The 16,857-nt window shown below is 39.4% G+C and overlaps 1 protein-coding gene across 2 annotated transcripts in view; it reads left to right on the top strand.

Annotated features, from left to right (window-relative positions):
* Positions 1–16,857, top strand: part of rab6ba (RAB6B, member RAS oncogene family a) — a 68,433-nt gene that overhangs the window by 32,768 nt on the left and 18,808 nt on the right. The window contains exons 3-5 of one of the 2 annotated variants that reach the window (XM_006790427.3): positions 8,536–8,589; positions 8,897–9,002; positions 12,272–12,383. In XM_006790427.3, coding sequence (XP_006790490.2) covers positions 8,536–8,589; positions 8,897–9,002; positions 12,272–12,383 — 272 coding nt within the window. Of the gene's footprint in view, positions 1–8,535; positions 8,590–8,866; positions 9,003–12,271; positions 12,384–16,857 lie in introns of both variants that reach the window. The other variant, XM_035907481.2, reaches the window with a different exon arrangement.

Here is a 16,857-nt window from a genome sequence, read left to right as displayed (position 1 = left end):
AAGAAAATTACAGAATAATTAACATTCTCTGTTAGGTAAGTCTGGAAACTAGTAAGTGAGACCATATGCTCAGAAAAGTCAGCGTCTTGGATTGGATGCTAGATAGATCAATGAATAGACATAAGGAAATATTTAATAATTTACAAAGCAACATCCAGATGAGCAGAATGAGAACTCAACAGAACGGAAAAGTCAAACAGCTTATTTACCCAGTAAAATCACCCCCATATTCACATAATTTTTTTCCCTTTTGTTTTCTGTTTATTGTTTTTTGCGTGTACAATGACAAACAGATTTTGATTTCCTCTGTGCAGTTATTTCACAGTGGTTAGTCTCTTGACTGTAATGCTGTAATTTTTTACACTTGGTTCTAACAGCTAGATTATGAAACATCCTGAATGCATGGTGTTTTTGTCTGACTGCAAACTACTTCTGAATATTTGGGGTTAATGCATGTTGTCTTGCTCTGTACATAGTTTGAACTGTTTTAGGCTCAAATAAGTCATTAAATTGACGTGTTTTAAATTTCATAAATGGTGAGTTAGAGGGTATTAATGATTCTTACGGCTCTTTTTGTAATATGTATGTTGATTATGTATGCATGTGTATATGTATGTTAGCTGAATATTTGTCTTGTAGATGTTTTCCCATACTTTCACACAATATGCCATATATGGAAGCATGAAGGAACAGGCTGTATAGTGATTCTTGGTTTATGTAAACTTTTGCTTATATAGTATTGCGACTGATTTAGATATGTTATTTCTAGTTTTGTTGATGTATTGTTCCCAGCATAGTTTATTGTTGAAATTTAATTTCATTTACTTTTTCTAATTCAGTGTAATTTATCATAATTTTCCTATTCCTGTGTGCTGAACGATTTCCAAATATCATGTATATAGTTTAACTTAAGATTATTTTTCTTTTATATGCTATTTTAACAGAATAGCATATATTTAAACCAGGTCTTTAATTTACTTAATTCATTAATTTAAGTCCTTAACTTAGTAAATTCCGCTGGTGTCATCTGATAGTTTGCAGTGTTATAGAAATTACACAGATGTCATTAATGTACAAAATAAACAGCAGTGGTCTTAAAAAAGAGCCCTGAGGAACCCCACATGTCACAGTTTTAGTGTTATCAGTTTGAACAAACTGGTTCTGATTTCCAAGATTACTGTTCACCCATGATAGCACAACCCCTCCCATACATATATATTTCTACTACTAATTAAATCATTTACTAAGAACTCGCCAGTAGTTCATCATAGTAACAGTCTGGTCCACCATGTTTTTCCATGTAATTTTTATATGAATTGAATAAACACCACATAAGGTATTAATGACAGATATTGATGGGAGATGATGTTGCTGTTTGACATTATCTATTTTATTATATTATCCATGTTGGTGGGTTTTCTTTGCCCTTTCTTCATTATGCTAACCCTCCAAAAGGGAGAACGACAAGTCTCTATTCTTCAGCGTTCTCATTAGTTCTGTGCTGTGCTGTAATGAGATTTGGGTGGCTCATTGAGTGTGGATTAAACTGTCTGTGTTAGCTCTGTGATGCTGCGTCTTCACAGCTGCTTCTGTATCCTTTTATATTTCTAAACTCATAAGTCATGAAAGTCTACAGAGCCAGACATTTCACACTGATTGCTCGGGATCATGTCTTTTTTGGTCTTTAAGCTACTGAGTCTCTGTGGTGCACAGTCATTTCTTTAGTTTCATTCTCACAAATTGCAGTGGAAGAAGCTCATATTTGGCTAAGGTTGGCTGTGGAGTGTTTTTATGACGTTTTAGTGTATCGTGGGAAAAGGGGATTCATTTGTTTGTTCATTCATGCTAATAACATGCCAAATCCTCTGGATAATTACATTCATCCAAATGCCACTCCATAGCTTTTAAGCTAGTTTTTGTAGTACTTACTTTTAATTAAGAGTGGGTGATCCGAGGAGTGTGAATCACCTGGAATAAGGATCTCCGAGGTTGTAGTTCTCTGCCAGAAAATAGTGGGCTGCCTGCTCTGAGGAAGGTCTGCATAGGACTGCTTGTGTGAAAAGAAAACATTTCCTTTTTAGCACAGAAATTATGGTCCATCCACCACTGACAATCTTAAATGGGGGATAAGGTTTTTATTTATTTATATAGCGCTTTTCAAGAACAAGATTCAGAAAGTCCTTTGCAATTCTGCAAAGGGAACAAAGATGTCAGTGACACAGATGACAACTTCAGAATTTTAGCATCTTCGTTTTTTTTACTGTTTTTTTCTTTGTTTTTTTCTTTGTTTTTTTTTTTTGTCTACAGCTATAAGAGGTTATTTTTTTGTCGCTAATCAGCAGGCTAAGCAGGAAAGCCTTTTCCTCCTGCAACATTTTCCATTTCCCCCTGTGGGAAGAGAGAAACTGGACTGGCCTCCTTCTGCGGCCCTGCTGGGAGGGGACAAAGGCATTCTTAAGCCAGCTGAGACTCCCCTGAGTCTCCTCCCTGGGTTCCAAAAACACCTCAGGTGGGAGGCGTCTAAGAGGTATCCTATTTAGAAGCTGAACCACTCCACTGCTTGTTCCAGTGTGGAGGTGTAGCGGCTCTCAGCCGTCTGACACATTCTTATTTCAGTCACTACTCACAGCCATAGGTGATTGGTAGGAATGTAGTTAAACCAGTAAATCAACAGCGTTGCTCTTTTCACCATAACAGACCAGTGCAACCTCTGCAGATCTCCATCTACGCTCTTCACCCCACACATAAACAAGACCTAGAGATACTAGAAGGCACATCATCCCCAACCCAGAGTGGGCACTTCACCCGACTGAGAACAATGTCCTCAGACTGCGAGGTGCTGATTCTCATCCTGGCTGCAAAGCGCCCCAGCGGGAGTACAGGTCGTCACTCGATGAAGCCAGAAGGACCACATGATCCACACTAAAAGCAGAGACAAGATTCTCAGATCACCGAGCTGGAAACCCTCCACCCCCTGGGGGTCTCTTGTTCATGGCTCCATAAACACTATGAATCTGAGACAACAGGCAGCTTTGGCACAGTCCAGGGCCCTCTGGAAAAAGTCAGACTTATATGAGCCCTCTAATGCACGGGCCCTCTAATGTGACAGTCATTTCCTGCAACGTTTTCAGAGTGTTGAATACTTAAGTACCATTACCTGGAGTGAATGCAGGCATCAGTTGTTGCCTACAGGCTGCCTTGCATCAAGGCCAATGCAGCAGGAGAAGTTATGAATTTGAAATCTAACAGCCGTCACAGTCGGTGCTAAGTGCAGTAATTCTGAGAAACGTGTGTGTGTGTGTGTGTGTGTGTGTGTGTGTGGTGGACATGCTTCTGAGGAAAAATAACTGTACCATCTTTATGGTGCCTGAATGGACAGACACCGTTCCTTCCCCCATGCTTCTTCAGACATGGTAGGCAAACAGATGCTGGGCTGATAGCATCTGCTTATTTAATAAGCTCCCATATGCTGTTTAATGTCAGTCTCTGCCCCTCTCTGCTGTAATGGCAGCAGGCAGAGAGAAATATAAAAAAATCAGGTTATCAAATTTGTGCACAAGCTAAAATCATTTGAGAGTCCTTGTTGATGGTGCGTTTTTTTTCTTTGTTTATTTTTTCTTTTTTAAAGCTAGTGGATTAACCATTTTGTTTCAGATGCCACAACCTCAGTTATGTAGCCACAGATCAAAGCCAAAGCTAAAAAGTCTTTCCTAGATGCATTCGTGTGTGTGTGTGTGTGTGTGTGTGTGTGTGTGTGTGTGTGTGTGTACGTGTGTGTGTGTGTGTGGTTGCTGCCCTCCTCTGCCCGTGTCTTAATGCCTCTTGTTTCCCGCCTGGCTCGGTGACAGGTAGGGCTGTAAATGATTTTGCAGACTCAACTCCAGAGACAACTGAGTATTAATTAAAATTCAGCGCACATTAGTTGAGCGTGAGTGTTTATGCGGCTTCTCAGCGGGGAAGCTAGATTTGCCTGGTGAGGGTGGAAAAACGATAAGAATACAGCCCGTAGGAGACATCTGTCCCGATGAGCAGATTTAAGGAGTCGTGGTTTCACTTGCTTTTATTTTCATGCGTTAGATTTGAGCAGATCCAGTTGAGTCTTTTGAAGTAAGAGCTTAAGTAAAGTCAGAGACAGAGCGCCATCAGGAAGATGAAACCGAGCGTGGCGGTGGCTTTAGTCAGCAGGAGGACGTGAGCGAGGTGAGCTACATTTGCTGCCTCTAAAGCAGCAGCCTCCCATCAAGCAGCCATCCAGCCGCGAGAGAGACAGAAGCAGGCGTCCGCACCGCCTGGTAGCACATGCTAAAGGGCTCAGAGGCCTCTGGGAGCAGAGCGCTCCTGTCGGCTGTGGTGGAGCTGTCACTCAGGCCCGACTGCCAGGCTGTGATTGCATCTGTCTGCTGTGCCCAAATATGCAGCTGCTTAGTGTAGCAAGGGGTGAATCTGATTTATTGGACAATTCATATTCGGTGTCGTGGGGAGGGTCTAATCACAGATGGATAGAAGCTGACATATTACTTTTTTGGTGCTTCTTTGGCATGAGTATTCCAAATTTGTTCATCCATCCATCCATTTTCTTCCACATATCTAATTCAGGGTCTCTGGGGGCTGGAGCCTGTCCCTCCAGTCACAGAGCAAGAGAAAGGGTACACCACAGACAGGTCGCCAGTCTGTCAAAGCGCTAACAACATCTATGCTTTGAGGCTGCAGAACCTAAATTTTGGATCAGCCTCGTCAGCCACGTGACCAAGCAAACAGGGCTATAAAAACAGTGGCAACTGTTGTGTTTTAATCCAAGCCACCTTTGTCAAACCGAACCGTAAATATAGATTTTGTATCCTGTTATGTACATAGAGGTTGTGACAAAGTGAGCTTTTTTGACACTTTGATATATCTTAAAAATATTCAGTGTTTTTTTTTTGTTTTGTTTTGTTTTTTCAGATTGACGAAACACTTTGTAGCTGCTATACAAATAAAGTTATTATTCTAAACTGTATGAATAATTGTCGCATCACACCTTCAGGAGCTGCTCGGCCAGTGAAACCCGTGGCATGAAGCTCCTGGCACACAGTTTCAATGCTGATGTTAATGCCAGAGGAGGTTTGGAGCTCTGCAGTTACTCAGTCAGCAGAGCACTGGTATTTAAAAAAGAACTGTGAGCTTTGCCTTGGTTTTAAACTGGCTAATAGTTGAATTGCCGACACATGAAACTCACATAAAACAAACAAGCTGAAGATGTCACCGCTTGGTTTTATTTTTCATTCTTACAGCAAAACAATGAACTGCTCCCGTGTCTTCTCTTATTTAGCACTTCAAATTCAACGTCTTCCTCTTTCCTGCTCCAGGACTGAAACACGGGTTAAATCTTAAATTTAATGTTAATGACTAAAAATTATGAGTGCACTGATTCTAATATTATTATTATTAAAATTCAGGAAGCTCTAATTTCTATTTATTGCAGGCTGCTGAGTGAGAATGGAGAATTCATCATAGATGCCCTCTGTCATCCTATTAGAAACTTAAGAGCAGTTGGATTTTTTGTGTTTTTAAATGTCTGTAGAGTGCGGCGCTGTGATTGCTCGCTGTGATTCGAGGTCTGCGGGTTTTAGCTGCGTCCCTGCCAAACAGAGGACCTTGAAAGTAGAAATGTTCAGATTCTCTACAAACATAAAGACAGCAAGCAGTAATTTTCTGTCTCTTCTGTTCAGTGTTTATTTCTTTGTAATTCACTACCACAAAAACTCTACTTAAAAATATAACGTCACCAAACTCTCTCCGATCCGTTAAATTCATTTTCATCCCTAGATGCCAGCAGGATGGGCCGTAAAGGCTTCCTCTGTCTTCCAACGACATGCGCTGGTTAAAGATTTAAAAGGGATATTAATAATTTCTCGTGATCTAATCCTTCTCATGTATAGTTGCCCATGTGGGATTCTATATTTAAAACTAGGGCCAAGAAGAGTCTACAGCACCTTTGCCACTTCCCCAGAAAAACATCTTTATTCTTTTAATGCAATTTAATTTAATTTAATTTCAAGTTGATTCAAGAATATATAATAGCATTTGTTTTCTCATATAATTTTTTTTTTATTTTAAAGTGAGTCTGTGTTGATAGTTTAAAAAAATGACACTTTTAACCCCCTAGTATACCACATTCATCTTTAGCTTGGTATTTTTAGTCTTGGATTCGACCGGTCTTCTTAAATCAGCTCTTCAGGACGTCCCTCTGTTCTCACATGGAGGCTATTTATCTCTTTAAGGGAGTCGTCTCTAAAAAAGGAAATCTTTGCTGTTTTGCTCCTTACCTAGCTTGCACAAACTTAATCTGGTGTCGTCCTCGGTGTGCTGGTGCATATAAAAGATATTCTTCCAGAAAGAAAATGGGCGGGGTATTTTAGATTTCACTTCTAATCATGTTTAATGTTTATAATTTGAATTTGTTGAGGCTGGTGAGTTTAATCCTGGCAGTGCTTGATGTGAGTGGGTCTAAAGCAGCAGTATAAATGACATCCTGTCCTTTGTGCCAGATTCTCTGAGTTAGTCCACTGTGGTAGCTGGCATTACCAAGGAAACGAGTGCGTGAGCAAGCTGCTGATGCCCAGTTCTGTCAAAGTGGGCAGTGGGCACCCCGCAGAGCTGCTCAGCACAGAAAAAACACAATATATACATCCGGCTCCTTATTTAGAGATCAGCACAATTATTGTTGTGTGCATCTTCATCCTCTGATCCAGACCTGTCACCCGTCCACAGTACTGGCTCCAACTGGCCACTCCTGTTTGCAGGCCAAGGTCAGACACCTCAAAGCTGCAGCTGCAGACTTAGTAGTAGGTGGTTGTGCCAGCTACTACTGAACCTTTTACACCCTCTTCCCTCCACGTATAAATCAAGAAACTAAGCATCTGGATGTGCTGCATGACAAGGGATCTTTTTAAACCCACTGTAATTGAATGCTTTTTTAAGCTCATCCATATCCATCAACAATTTATTCTTAATATTAAAGATACATGGTGCCCAACAGAATTGGGTTGAGTTCTCCAACTTGACTGCAAATCATTAAGCTTTCGAGACCTGACGTATTGTTGGACGTTCAAGCAACCAAGCTATCGTTTTGTTACTGTTACCTTTGTGATATCAAAAGAATAAAAACTGCTCCTGAAAGAAGGCAAACTGTGCTTTTTAGCAAGCCATGATTCACTACAGAAGTCACAGTTTATTCTTCAGTGAGAGCGGCTTCAGTTTTGTGGTAAAAATGAAGAGTGGGCGTGTAAAAGTGTCTCGTAAAAACTATTAGAGAATTTGTAAAAAAACTGTGAGCAGAAGACAAACATGTATTAAATATGAGGTTAAATCATATTTAGACGAGAGCAGAAACTGCTAACTTATCACAGCACTCAAAAGCTATAGATCCAATCCATAGATTGTCCTGCTACTATGATTTACTGCTACATAGAGCACAGGCTTATTCAAACTATGAGATATCCTGTGGTACTGATGCTCAAATCTTTCTGAAGAAAAAAGACATTTTGACAATTGGGGTGAGATTTAAAATTCATTTGGTTGCAGTTTCCAAAAGAGATCAAGTGCGTTTTTCAGCCCTGAACATTTCATGTAGATGTCTGCTGTACTTATGAAACTATGAGCGCTCAGAAATAATGGAAAAAATACTGTGTGTTAAAAAGCACGACTGAGCTTCTGCCCTTTGAGGATCTTGGGGATCTGTAACTTCTAAAAGAAAGATAAAATTCTGCCTGACTTCAATAAATATCCTAAAGTTATTCTACATAAAAAAATTAGCAGATTTGATGGCGTCAGTAGGATAGTTTTTCTCAGATGAATGTCTTACTAAAATTAATGTTTTTCACAAACTTAATTGCATATCTTTAAAAGAAGCCCTGCTCATAATTTTCAATGTGAAAGTACATTTTTCAGCCCATTGAATCCACTAAAAGAACCAACCTCAGGTCTGCAGTTTAATATTGACTTCTTGGATGCAGTTTGTCTGAGCCAAAGCACCTGATGATATCATGGCAGGCAGCAAAGCAGAAAGCTGTGGGCTTGGCTGCGGAGAGTAAACATCCTTTGAAGAGGGAACACAGTGCCATCTGCCTTATGACACAATAAGGAAATGATTAGATTGCTGTTACTGTGTAAATGTACGATGAGAGCTATGATTAAAAAACCGATCAGAGAGTAAAATAACGCAGCTGTTCTTATTATTTAAGTGAACATTTGCAGGGTGATGCTGACACACCGTGACCTTCTGCAAGTGTCTGTATTTGATGATGAATCAGTAGACATTAGAAACTTGTAAGTAGTTAGAATTGAATCAGCAGTGCGATAAAACTGAACATTCACCATGTTGTGTGGATATTGATCATCCCCATACATGAGGGTGATGTGATCATGCCTGCATGAAGAGTCTGTCCCCTTCTTCACCTTTTGCACCCTAATGTGGCTGATTCACTCCCTCGCTGTTTGCTTTTCTGAATATTTGGAGTGATGTTGATTCGTGGCTATCTTCTTTCCCTAAACCAGGCCACAATTGGAATCGACTTCCTGTCGAAAACCATGTACTTGGAAGATCGAACGGTAAGTTACAGCTGTATCATGTCACAAGAGAGATGTTAAATGTTTGTCTCCCTCAGACAGAAACTGTGTGAACTGTGATTGTGTTCCGCTGTGGAACAACGACCTGTCTGACTGCATGTAGTCCTGCTAGTTTAAATGTGTCTGCTGATCTCAGAGAATCTATCATACAGCTGTACGATCTTGGAAATGAAAGGTCTGCTTGTATAAATAATGAATGTTTACGTGTGTGGGGGGAGCTTACTGTTTTCAGGCTCTCTGACTATCTGAATGATCTCAGCCTCCTCAGCTTTCACTCTCTGAACCCCAGGTGAGGTTGCAACTCTGGGACACAGCAGGACAAGAGCGCTTCAGGAGCCTCATCCCCAGCTATATACGGGACTCCACCGTGGCCGTGGTGGTCTACGACATCACAAGTCAGTGCAATTGCTGCTTCTTTTTTATTGATATGTCACAGTTTTAATGTTAAGCATTCAAAAGGCTGTGCAGGGTTTTTGAATGTATTTATTAAAAGGGATGGTAAAGAGAGTGATGGAGATAAGTTTAAACCTCGAAGATGTAAACAGACAGGCATGATCTTAGCCAAACTGCACATTTACAAACGTAATCCCTCGATAGGTCACATGCTACCTATGCTTCAGCTGATTGAATGTAAACAGCACCAACAGTAACCGTTCTGAAGCCCAGTACTGCTGCATTGTGGTCCAGGAAGTGTGTGTGTGAGCCATGTTTCCATGAAGCGCATCACACTGCACCCATGTGTCTTAATCAGCACTCTGAGCTCATCAGTCTTGTTGCCTGAGGATCTCTCCTTCCCCATATGACGCTGGAACCGTTTATGTTTCCTCTTCTTAGCTCCAGCTCTGCAGCCCCGTCATCATCTCCTTAGTGTCTCCTCCAGGTTAACAGGTCTTGTTCCGTTTAGCGTCGCTGGTGTACTCGGCGGCATCATTTATTCCCATGTAGCTGTCTTTTGGCAAACTGGAAAAAACACAGTGAGAAAGGAAAACAGGTGCATAGAGCAACAAAGATATATTAGTTATTAAAATTAGAGATGGTGAACTCTTGATAAACTGTTCCAATATTTGCTTTTTTCCCTTTACTGACAGCAGAGTCAGACAAAACACCCACTGTGGCTTTTCAGAGGGTTAAATGTGTTTTATTATCTGCAGGCAGAAGAGCTGCAGAGTATTGAGAGGGGCCCTATATTAACTGTGCACCCTTCATACTCACAGCTCTAATCATATGATGCATTAATTCTGTACAGGTAGCTCTTTTCACAACATGGCACACAATAGCCTGCCTATGTTTATTAATTATTAACACTAATAATGCCGCAGTTACTCTGCTGAAAGGCATGCTGGGTAATGGTTAGTGGGCAGATAATATGTTGAGGCTTATGTCCTTTAATTGTTCTTACAGGGAGCTTAAATTTGCTCATAAAGTGCTCATAAAACTTTGAACTAATGCATGCTGATTGGGCCTTTAAGGATTTATGACAGGGCAGGCTTCCTTAATAGGGCCTGTTTCCAAACGATAACTCCAACAGACGTTAGGAGCGTAGTCAAAGTCCATCAGAAATGTCCAGGTGTGTAGAAGAAGAAGCTCTTTGTGGTGGTTGATGCTATCTAGAGGCTGATACTATAAAATCTCTGCTGCTTCTCACTTCCTAAAGTTGTTCATGAGGCTGTGATGTCATTAAGGTATTTTACTCCAATTAAAGAAATAAAAGTGAACTGTATCTAGTGTCTTAACTACTTTGATCAAAAAGCTTCAGAAAGCCCCTTCTGGAGTAGCTTGCCGGCACTCCCTTTGAAACAGGAAGTCCACGGAAGTTCTCCATTATATTAGAGATTGGTTTAGAGATTGCAACAAGAAACAGGTGAGGTAAAGATAACGTTACTCAAGGCTAACAGGTGTTTTTCCTGAAGACGGAATTGTTTGTAAGTCCAAGCAGAGTTTATTTGAAGCTGCACTTTATTAACACTAACCAGCCGGATGCTTAACTTCAATTGAAAACGGCAGCATTAAAAAGGGACCTCATATCGACCCGAGAAGCAAAACGGGGGGTTAAGACCTGACTCTGGAGCCCTGTGCGAAATCTTATTGAAGAGTAAATTTCATTGTTTGTGTTGTCCTATTTTAATTATTCTGTGTACTGCTCACAGAAGAATGAGCTGCTCTAAACTTACATAAAGGCCATCGGATGCTTTGGCTGGAGGACCCAGAGCTACACCTGCTGAAGTCATTCCTACTTCACATTTTGTATCTTATTTTGTGAAACAGTTGGATTTCCACAATCACATTCTACAAATATCACGTTTCATCTCAATATTTCCCATCAAAAGTGATTGAAACAAATAGAAGGAGCAAAATTTTTGTCACTTAGATTTCATTTCACGTTCCGATTTATCTTTCCACCCTTAACAACAACCATTTTTCTGCTTCTCCACAACATATTTCTTTCTGGTTTTGCTTCTCTTTGTACTGTTTAGCTTTATTTGGATCACGTTTTCTGTCCAAAAGAGAAAACAATTGAGACACTCAGCATGCAGGAAATTAATTTTAACCCCGCTTTATGGAAAAACACTATGCACTCCTCCTTAACCCATGTTCTCTTTAACCTTGAAAAAAAAAACATGGAGTCTTGTCTCATCAAATTCCCAGTCCAAGAATACAACATCACCCTTTATCTACATGCTGGCCAGCATGCATACGCATTCAACCCGACAAGGTCAATGGAATTTATTAGTAACCTTAACATGTTCCAGAGCCAGAAGTAGCTGTGTTGTATGTTGATTTATTGTGTATTTCCATATACAGTACTAACCATATTCATGTGCACTTCAAAACGTCCTCTACCAGCTAATATTTTTTGACCGGGAGTCATTTTTAAAACTGTAAATCTTCTTTATTAATGCAAGATTATCAGTGAGGTTCTAACTGTTACTACTATTTTTCACAGTGAAATTACAAAATTACATATTTTCCAACACTGATGGAAAAAAACAACAAAAGTCCAACCAAAAAGGAGAAAAATAAATAAAATTCAAGACTGAAATGATAAATTTATATGAAAACAGTGGCAAATTTAATAGAAATGATTGACTAATGATAATTATTAAGTAATCAATAATTATATGGAGAAACTAGTATAACTTTGCTGAAAAAATGTCACACTGGGAGAAAAAATGAAACAAATCTATGAGAAATATTTTAGAAAAAAACAGTGAATTTCCAAGAAAAACATGAAAAATTTACCTGAAACCTGAGGTAAATTTGAGGTAAACCTGAAAACCAAAAGTGAATTACGTTTTCGTGTTTTTGTCACCCATTTAATAGAAATAAATCGTCTACAGTAAAATTAGAAAATAATCTGATATCATATTTTGTCTTGTGGATTAAAAAGAAAAATCTTTACACAGTCTGATAGTGACTCGAATTTTGCCTAGAACATCTTTTGCATTATTTTATGATAAACAACATCATAAAATTTCATACATTTTCGTAAATGGGACACACAGCCTTATAATTTATTACAATCCTTTTTATTATACAAATAGATTTTCCTGTGGGGGACCTGTGTTGGCACTACCACGCATGTCTAAAAATCTAATCAAATGTCAGTTATTTGAGTCTGATGTTAGTTTTTTAACAGTTTTTTATATTTTCATTTTTTCAACAGATGTCAGTTCTTTCCAGCAGACATCAAAATGGATCGATGATGTGAGAACGGAGCGAGGCAGTGATGTCATAATCATGCTTGTTGGCAATAAAACAGACTTGGCAGACAAGAGGTATGTCGCTCTGATCTAATGAACAAATCTTTGTTGGAGAGACTTCTAAATCTATGTGGACACCAAAACTGAAATCAAGGAAGTTTGATGCAAAAGTTAAAATTTCGATCTTGTCAGTTACATTGATCTTTGGTGGTCGTGAATGTTGAATTATAAAGGATGATCCAGTGTATCCTCTGATAAAAGAGAATAAGCATTTTTTATCAGAGGATTTACCATCATTTGGCCAGATTTGACTAGAACCGACAACATTGTAAAGAAATGGTCAAAGTAAATAATGTGCTTTCCCAAGAAAGCAGCCTGCTTTGATGATGGATTAGCTCTGTTTTTCTGTGGAGGGTTTCCTGGAACGCCCACATCTGGAAACCTTCCAACAGGAGAGGAGGTGACCCTGTTTGTTTACTGAGATCAGCCACAGTCTTTTGGAGTTTAAGAGTCAGAAATGTGAAAATGAGTCAGTCTGCGATGTGTTCTACAGTAGCACGGATCACAGATTCTGACCTGAGATTGATGCGGTGAATATGACAGTCAGGCTAGGGTTGATCTTTCCACACAGGAGTGTGGCTGCTCCTCTGCATAGGCCCATTGCAGCTGCTGCTCCATCAGTTTCAAAGTCAATAAACCATGCGGGTTGTGACGCCTTCATGCCATGGCTTTGTAACTGCAGCTGTTGTAGGATGAAAGGCGGGGCATACCTGAGGAGGTCATCAGTATGTTGCAAGCCAGCTGATGTTAGATGTTGGACTGAAAAATCTTATATAAATATTTACGCCACCCCAATGAGAAATAAACTGGCTATGTTTATTACTATTATTATTAGTATTATTATTATAGTGATTATAGAGGGGGGGGGGGGGGGGACTTCCTGTCAGACAGCCTTCTTCAAAGAGGGAAAATTATTGCTTGCTTTAGTGTTTTCGTCTGTAGGGACACTTGAGCATCATGAGCTGTGTGCATGAGGGAATTCATTTTTATTCATATTCTATATGAAGCTGCAGACTGTGTCTGTGGAGGAAAGAGTAGGTGAGAAACTGCTGATGAGAGGCAGTGTTTAATAAACCTGAGATTGATTTCAAGTGGGCCGACTGAAAAAAACAGGGTAGACGTGAGAGGACATGGAGCAGAAATATACGTTAGTGGACAGGAGAAAATAAAGAGAGAATTGAACCATAAAATTACTTTTGTCCTGGTGCAAAAATGTGTTGATGTGTATAAAATGCAGACTGGAGATCAATTGCAGATGGTAAAAACTATGTGATGTGAAAATTTAATGAAAATGACCAGCAAGTCTTTTAGAAAGTTACTGCCTTTTTCTCCTCCTTTTTTTCTGAAACCATTTAGAAGTGCAAAACATTTAACTTACCCACTACATGTTATTTATTTATGCAGAGCATGTGTTGAAATATAGACGGAGACAAAGCCTAGTGCAGCCAAGCTGTTAAAATGACCAAATTGATGATATTATTATACAGTTTTTAAAATTTTGTTTTTGTTTACATAAAAACATTTGTTGTCAGGAAGTCCAAGAAGTACATCCAGCAAACTGTGACATTACATCCCCAATGTGGGCACACCTTATACCTTGGTAAAATTTTTACCCATGAGTTATCTGCCAAGCTGAAGTTTTGGTGGTTTTCTAGTCTGGAGATGTCATGTGTGTGTTAACACAATGCTCTAAGAAACTGGAAAAAATTAAAGCGCTAGAACTCAGACTATAAGGGCCTCGGTTAGCATGTTCACCTCATACAAATAAATATTAATTAATTATTCTAGAGTCAAATGTGAGGCAGACTGGGTAATTAACAGGACAATGATCCCAAGCACAGCAACAATTCTCTGAGAGAATGTCATGGTCCTTGGTGTGACCCAGTATTTTGTATTTAATCTATATTTCTTGATTATTTGTTATTCATGGTTGTAGTTCTCTTGAGGTTATGTGTGTCCCAGTGTCTGTGTCATGTCTTCTCTGTGCTTTTTTTGCCTGTTCCACAGTTCATGCCTTTGTCTCAGTGTCAAGTCTGCGTCTCTGTGTTATACTTCCTGTTTTACTTGGACAGTCTTTGTCTTGTTAGGTCTGATTACTCCCAGTTGTGCTCTCCTCCTGTGTCTTATTCCCTTGTTTATCTCTCTGTGTATATAAACCTTTGTGTTTTCCTTTGCTCTTTGTCACGTCGTACCCTCAACATGCTGTCTGTTATTCCCTCCGTGTTCCTAACCAAATTCTAGTTCGTAGTTCCTGGTTTGTTTTTGTAGTTTAAGTTTGCTAGTATTAGTTCCCTGAGTCCAGATTAGGTTCTAGTTCATGTTCAAGGTTTTGGTTTTTTGTAAGTGAATTTCTTTTGAAAAGTGTTTCCAGCGAACAAAGCTGCGCTTTGAGTGTAATTTCCCATCTAAGAGTCCTGAATTTGGGTCCTTCTTCCTGCCTGCCACACAGCAAAACATGACAGAGAATGACTGAAAAAGAAAATAACCAACGTGATGCACTGATCTAGAAGAAGTCCAGACCTCAGGTCCCACCACTGAAATACAGTGGTGGGACCTGCAAACCTCAATGAACTGTAGCCATGTTTTAAAAAAGACTGAAACAAAATTCCTCCACATTAATGGGATTATTGCTGCTAAATGTGGTTCTACATGCTGTAGTAGGTTTTTCTACACACTGCTTCTGTATTTTGGTTTAGTTTTTGTTAAATAAATAATATAGAATAGAATAGAATAGAATAGAATAGCCCTTTATTGTCATTGTACATGTGCAAAGAAATTGTAATTGCTCCACACCAGCTGTGCCGGAATACAATATAAAAAGTAGACAATAGGAATAAATAGCAAATATATATATGTACATACATGTATACAAAATAAGAGAAAGGCACGTGTGTCATTTGTTGTTGCATTACTTTTACATTAATTTTATGACCTGATAGGGACTGGCTAATTCTTTGTGTCCTGATGTGTAAAACCTTTGAACTGACAGAGGATGAACTTTCTTTTTTCCCCATGATTGTATGAACCACAACCAGTTTGACTGAATGATAAATGACCTCACAGTGCTTGCCATTGTTCCCGCCACAGCACTGGAAGGGTCAGTTCCTGTGGGGGAAACAAAAGGCTATGAAAAGTAACAGAACTTTGGTTATAAATGGTTATAAATGACCGCTTGCTAACTGGAAGGTTGACTTTGAGCGTGGTAATGAATGAAACGTAAGAGTAGGTTTCTGTCTGTAAACATGGGTGCGAGAACTAAAACCTATCCCCTGATTTACTGATTAAATGTAAATGTACTCAGGAAGTCTTTATCTTTCTTTCTCCATTTGTGAAATGCAAAACTTGGGTTTTCCTCCACAATCAAGTAATTTAAATGTTATGGCCAGCTTTATTTTAGCATGCAGTAGCAGCAACTTTGACGGCCTTAGAGAGAAATTCCCTTTGGCATGTTTGTGTCTGAACTCTCAGCCTGTCAGTAACTGTGAAGAGGAAGCAGGAAAAATGCTGCTGATTGCAACTTTCAGAATGTGTCTCGCTGGACCTGTCAATAAAGGTTCATGGCCACAAAAACAACAGGCGAAGTAAAAAAGCTCTGGTTTGAGGTTACACTGAGACTGCGTGGGAGCTGCGGGTCTGCAGTGGTGTATACACACACATAAATTATCCCACGCAGTGTAAGAAGTATATTTATCATCTTCAGCTGGTGGAATTTCAGGTGATGTCTTTTTTATGTTTAATAAGCTTCAAGCTATTTTAGAAGCCTCCAGCTAAAGTGCTTAAACTCACTGAACCTTTTTGTCTTTAATTTGATGATAATTTAGCTTCGGTGCAGTTTAGTTTTTCCTTTAATGCAGTGTGAACGTTAAAGCCTTCCAGTAAATGTTCCGTGGTATAGAAGTAAAGGCTGTTCAGTGCATTAACATCACCTCACCATCCTCTTCCAGCTTGCTTAGGTAAATCAGTAGTTCCAAGCCTGACAGCGGTTTGTTGAAATCAGTGCAGGAAATCTGAAACCCTGCAGGTTTTTAGTGCTCCAGTGTCAACCAGCAAAATCTTAATGAAACAATACTACATAGTGTCCTATCTCTTGCTTATGTGCTTGGACAATAGATGATACTCCAGAATTGTTACCATTATACAATATATTACAATGCAAACAGCATTTTGTACAGGAAATTCACTGACAGCTGTACAGACTGTTCTCAGCCTCTTCAGTCAATTTGTGACTAACACTGAATCTTAAACATTTTCCTATGTAATATGTGCACATCATTTTTGTTAGATGACATTTTTTTCCCTTTCAGTTAACTAAAATCATTTTTCCACAAACAGCTTTAGTTTCTAGTTGACTACAGTGTCCATGTAGGCATAAGAAAAGCATCAATATTAGTTTGGTGGAGCCATATTTTGGACTACATGTGAATGCAAGCCTTGAACCTGCATTCTTTTTAGGCCAGCAGGGGGCGACTCCTCTGGTTGCAAACCCCCC

The sequence above is a fragment of the Neolamprologus brichardi genome, chromosome 23 (genome assembly GCF_056152115.1).
Source record: "Neolamprologus brichardi isolate AB-2024 chromosome 23, ASM5615211v1, whole genome shotgun sequence".
Classification (NCBI taxonomy): Eukaryota; Metazoa; Chordata; class Actinopteri; order Cichliformes; family Cichlidae; genus Neolamprologus; species Neolamprologus brichardi.
The sequence above is the reverse complement of the archived record's forward strand: the minus strand, read 5'-3'. Positions and strand labels throughout refer to the sequence as shown.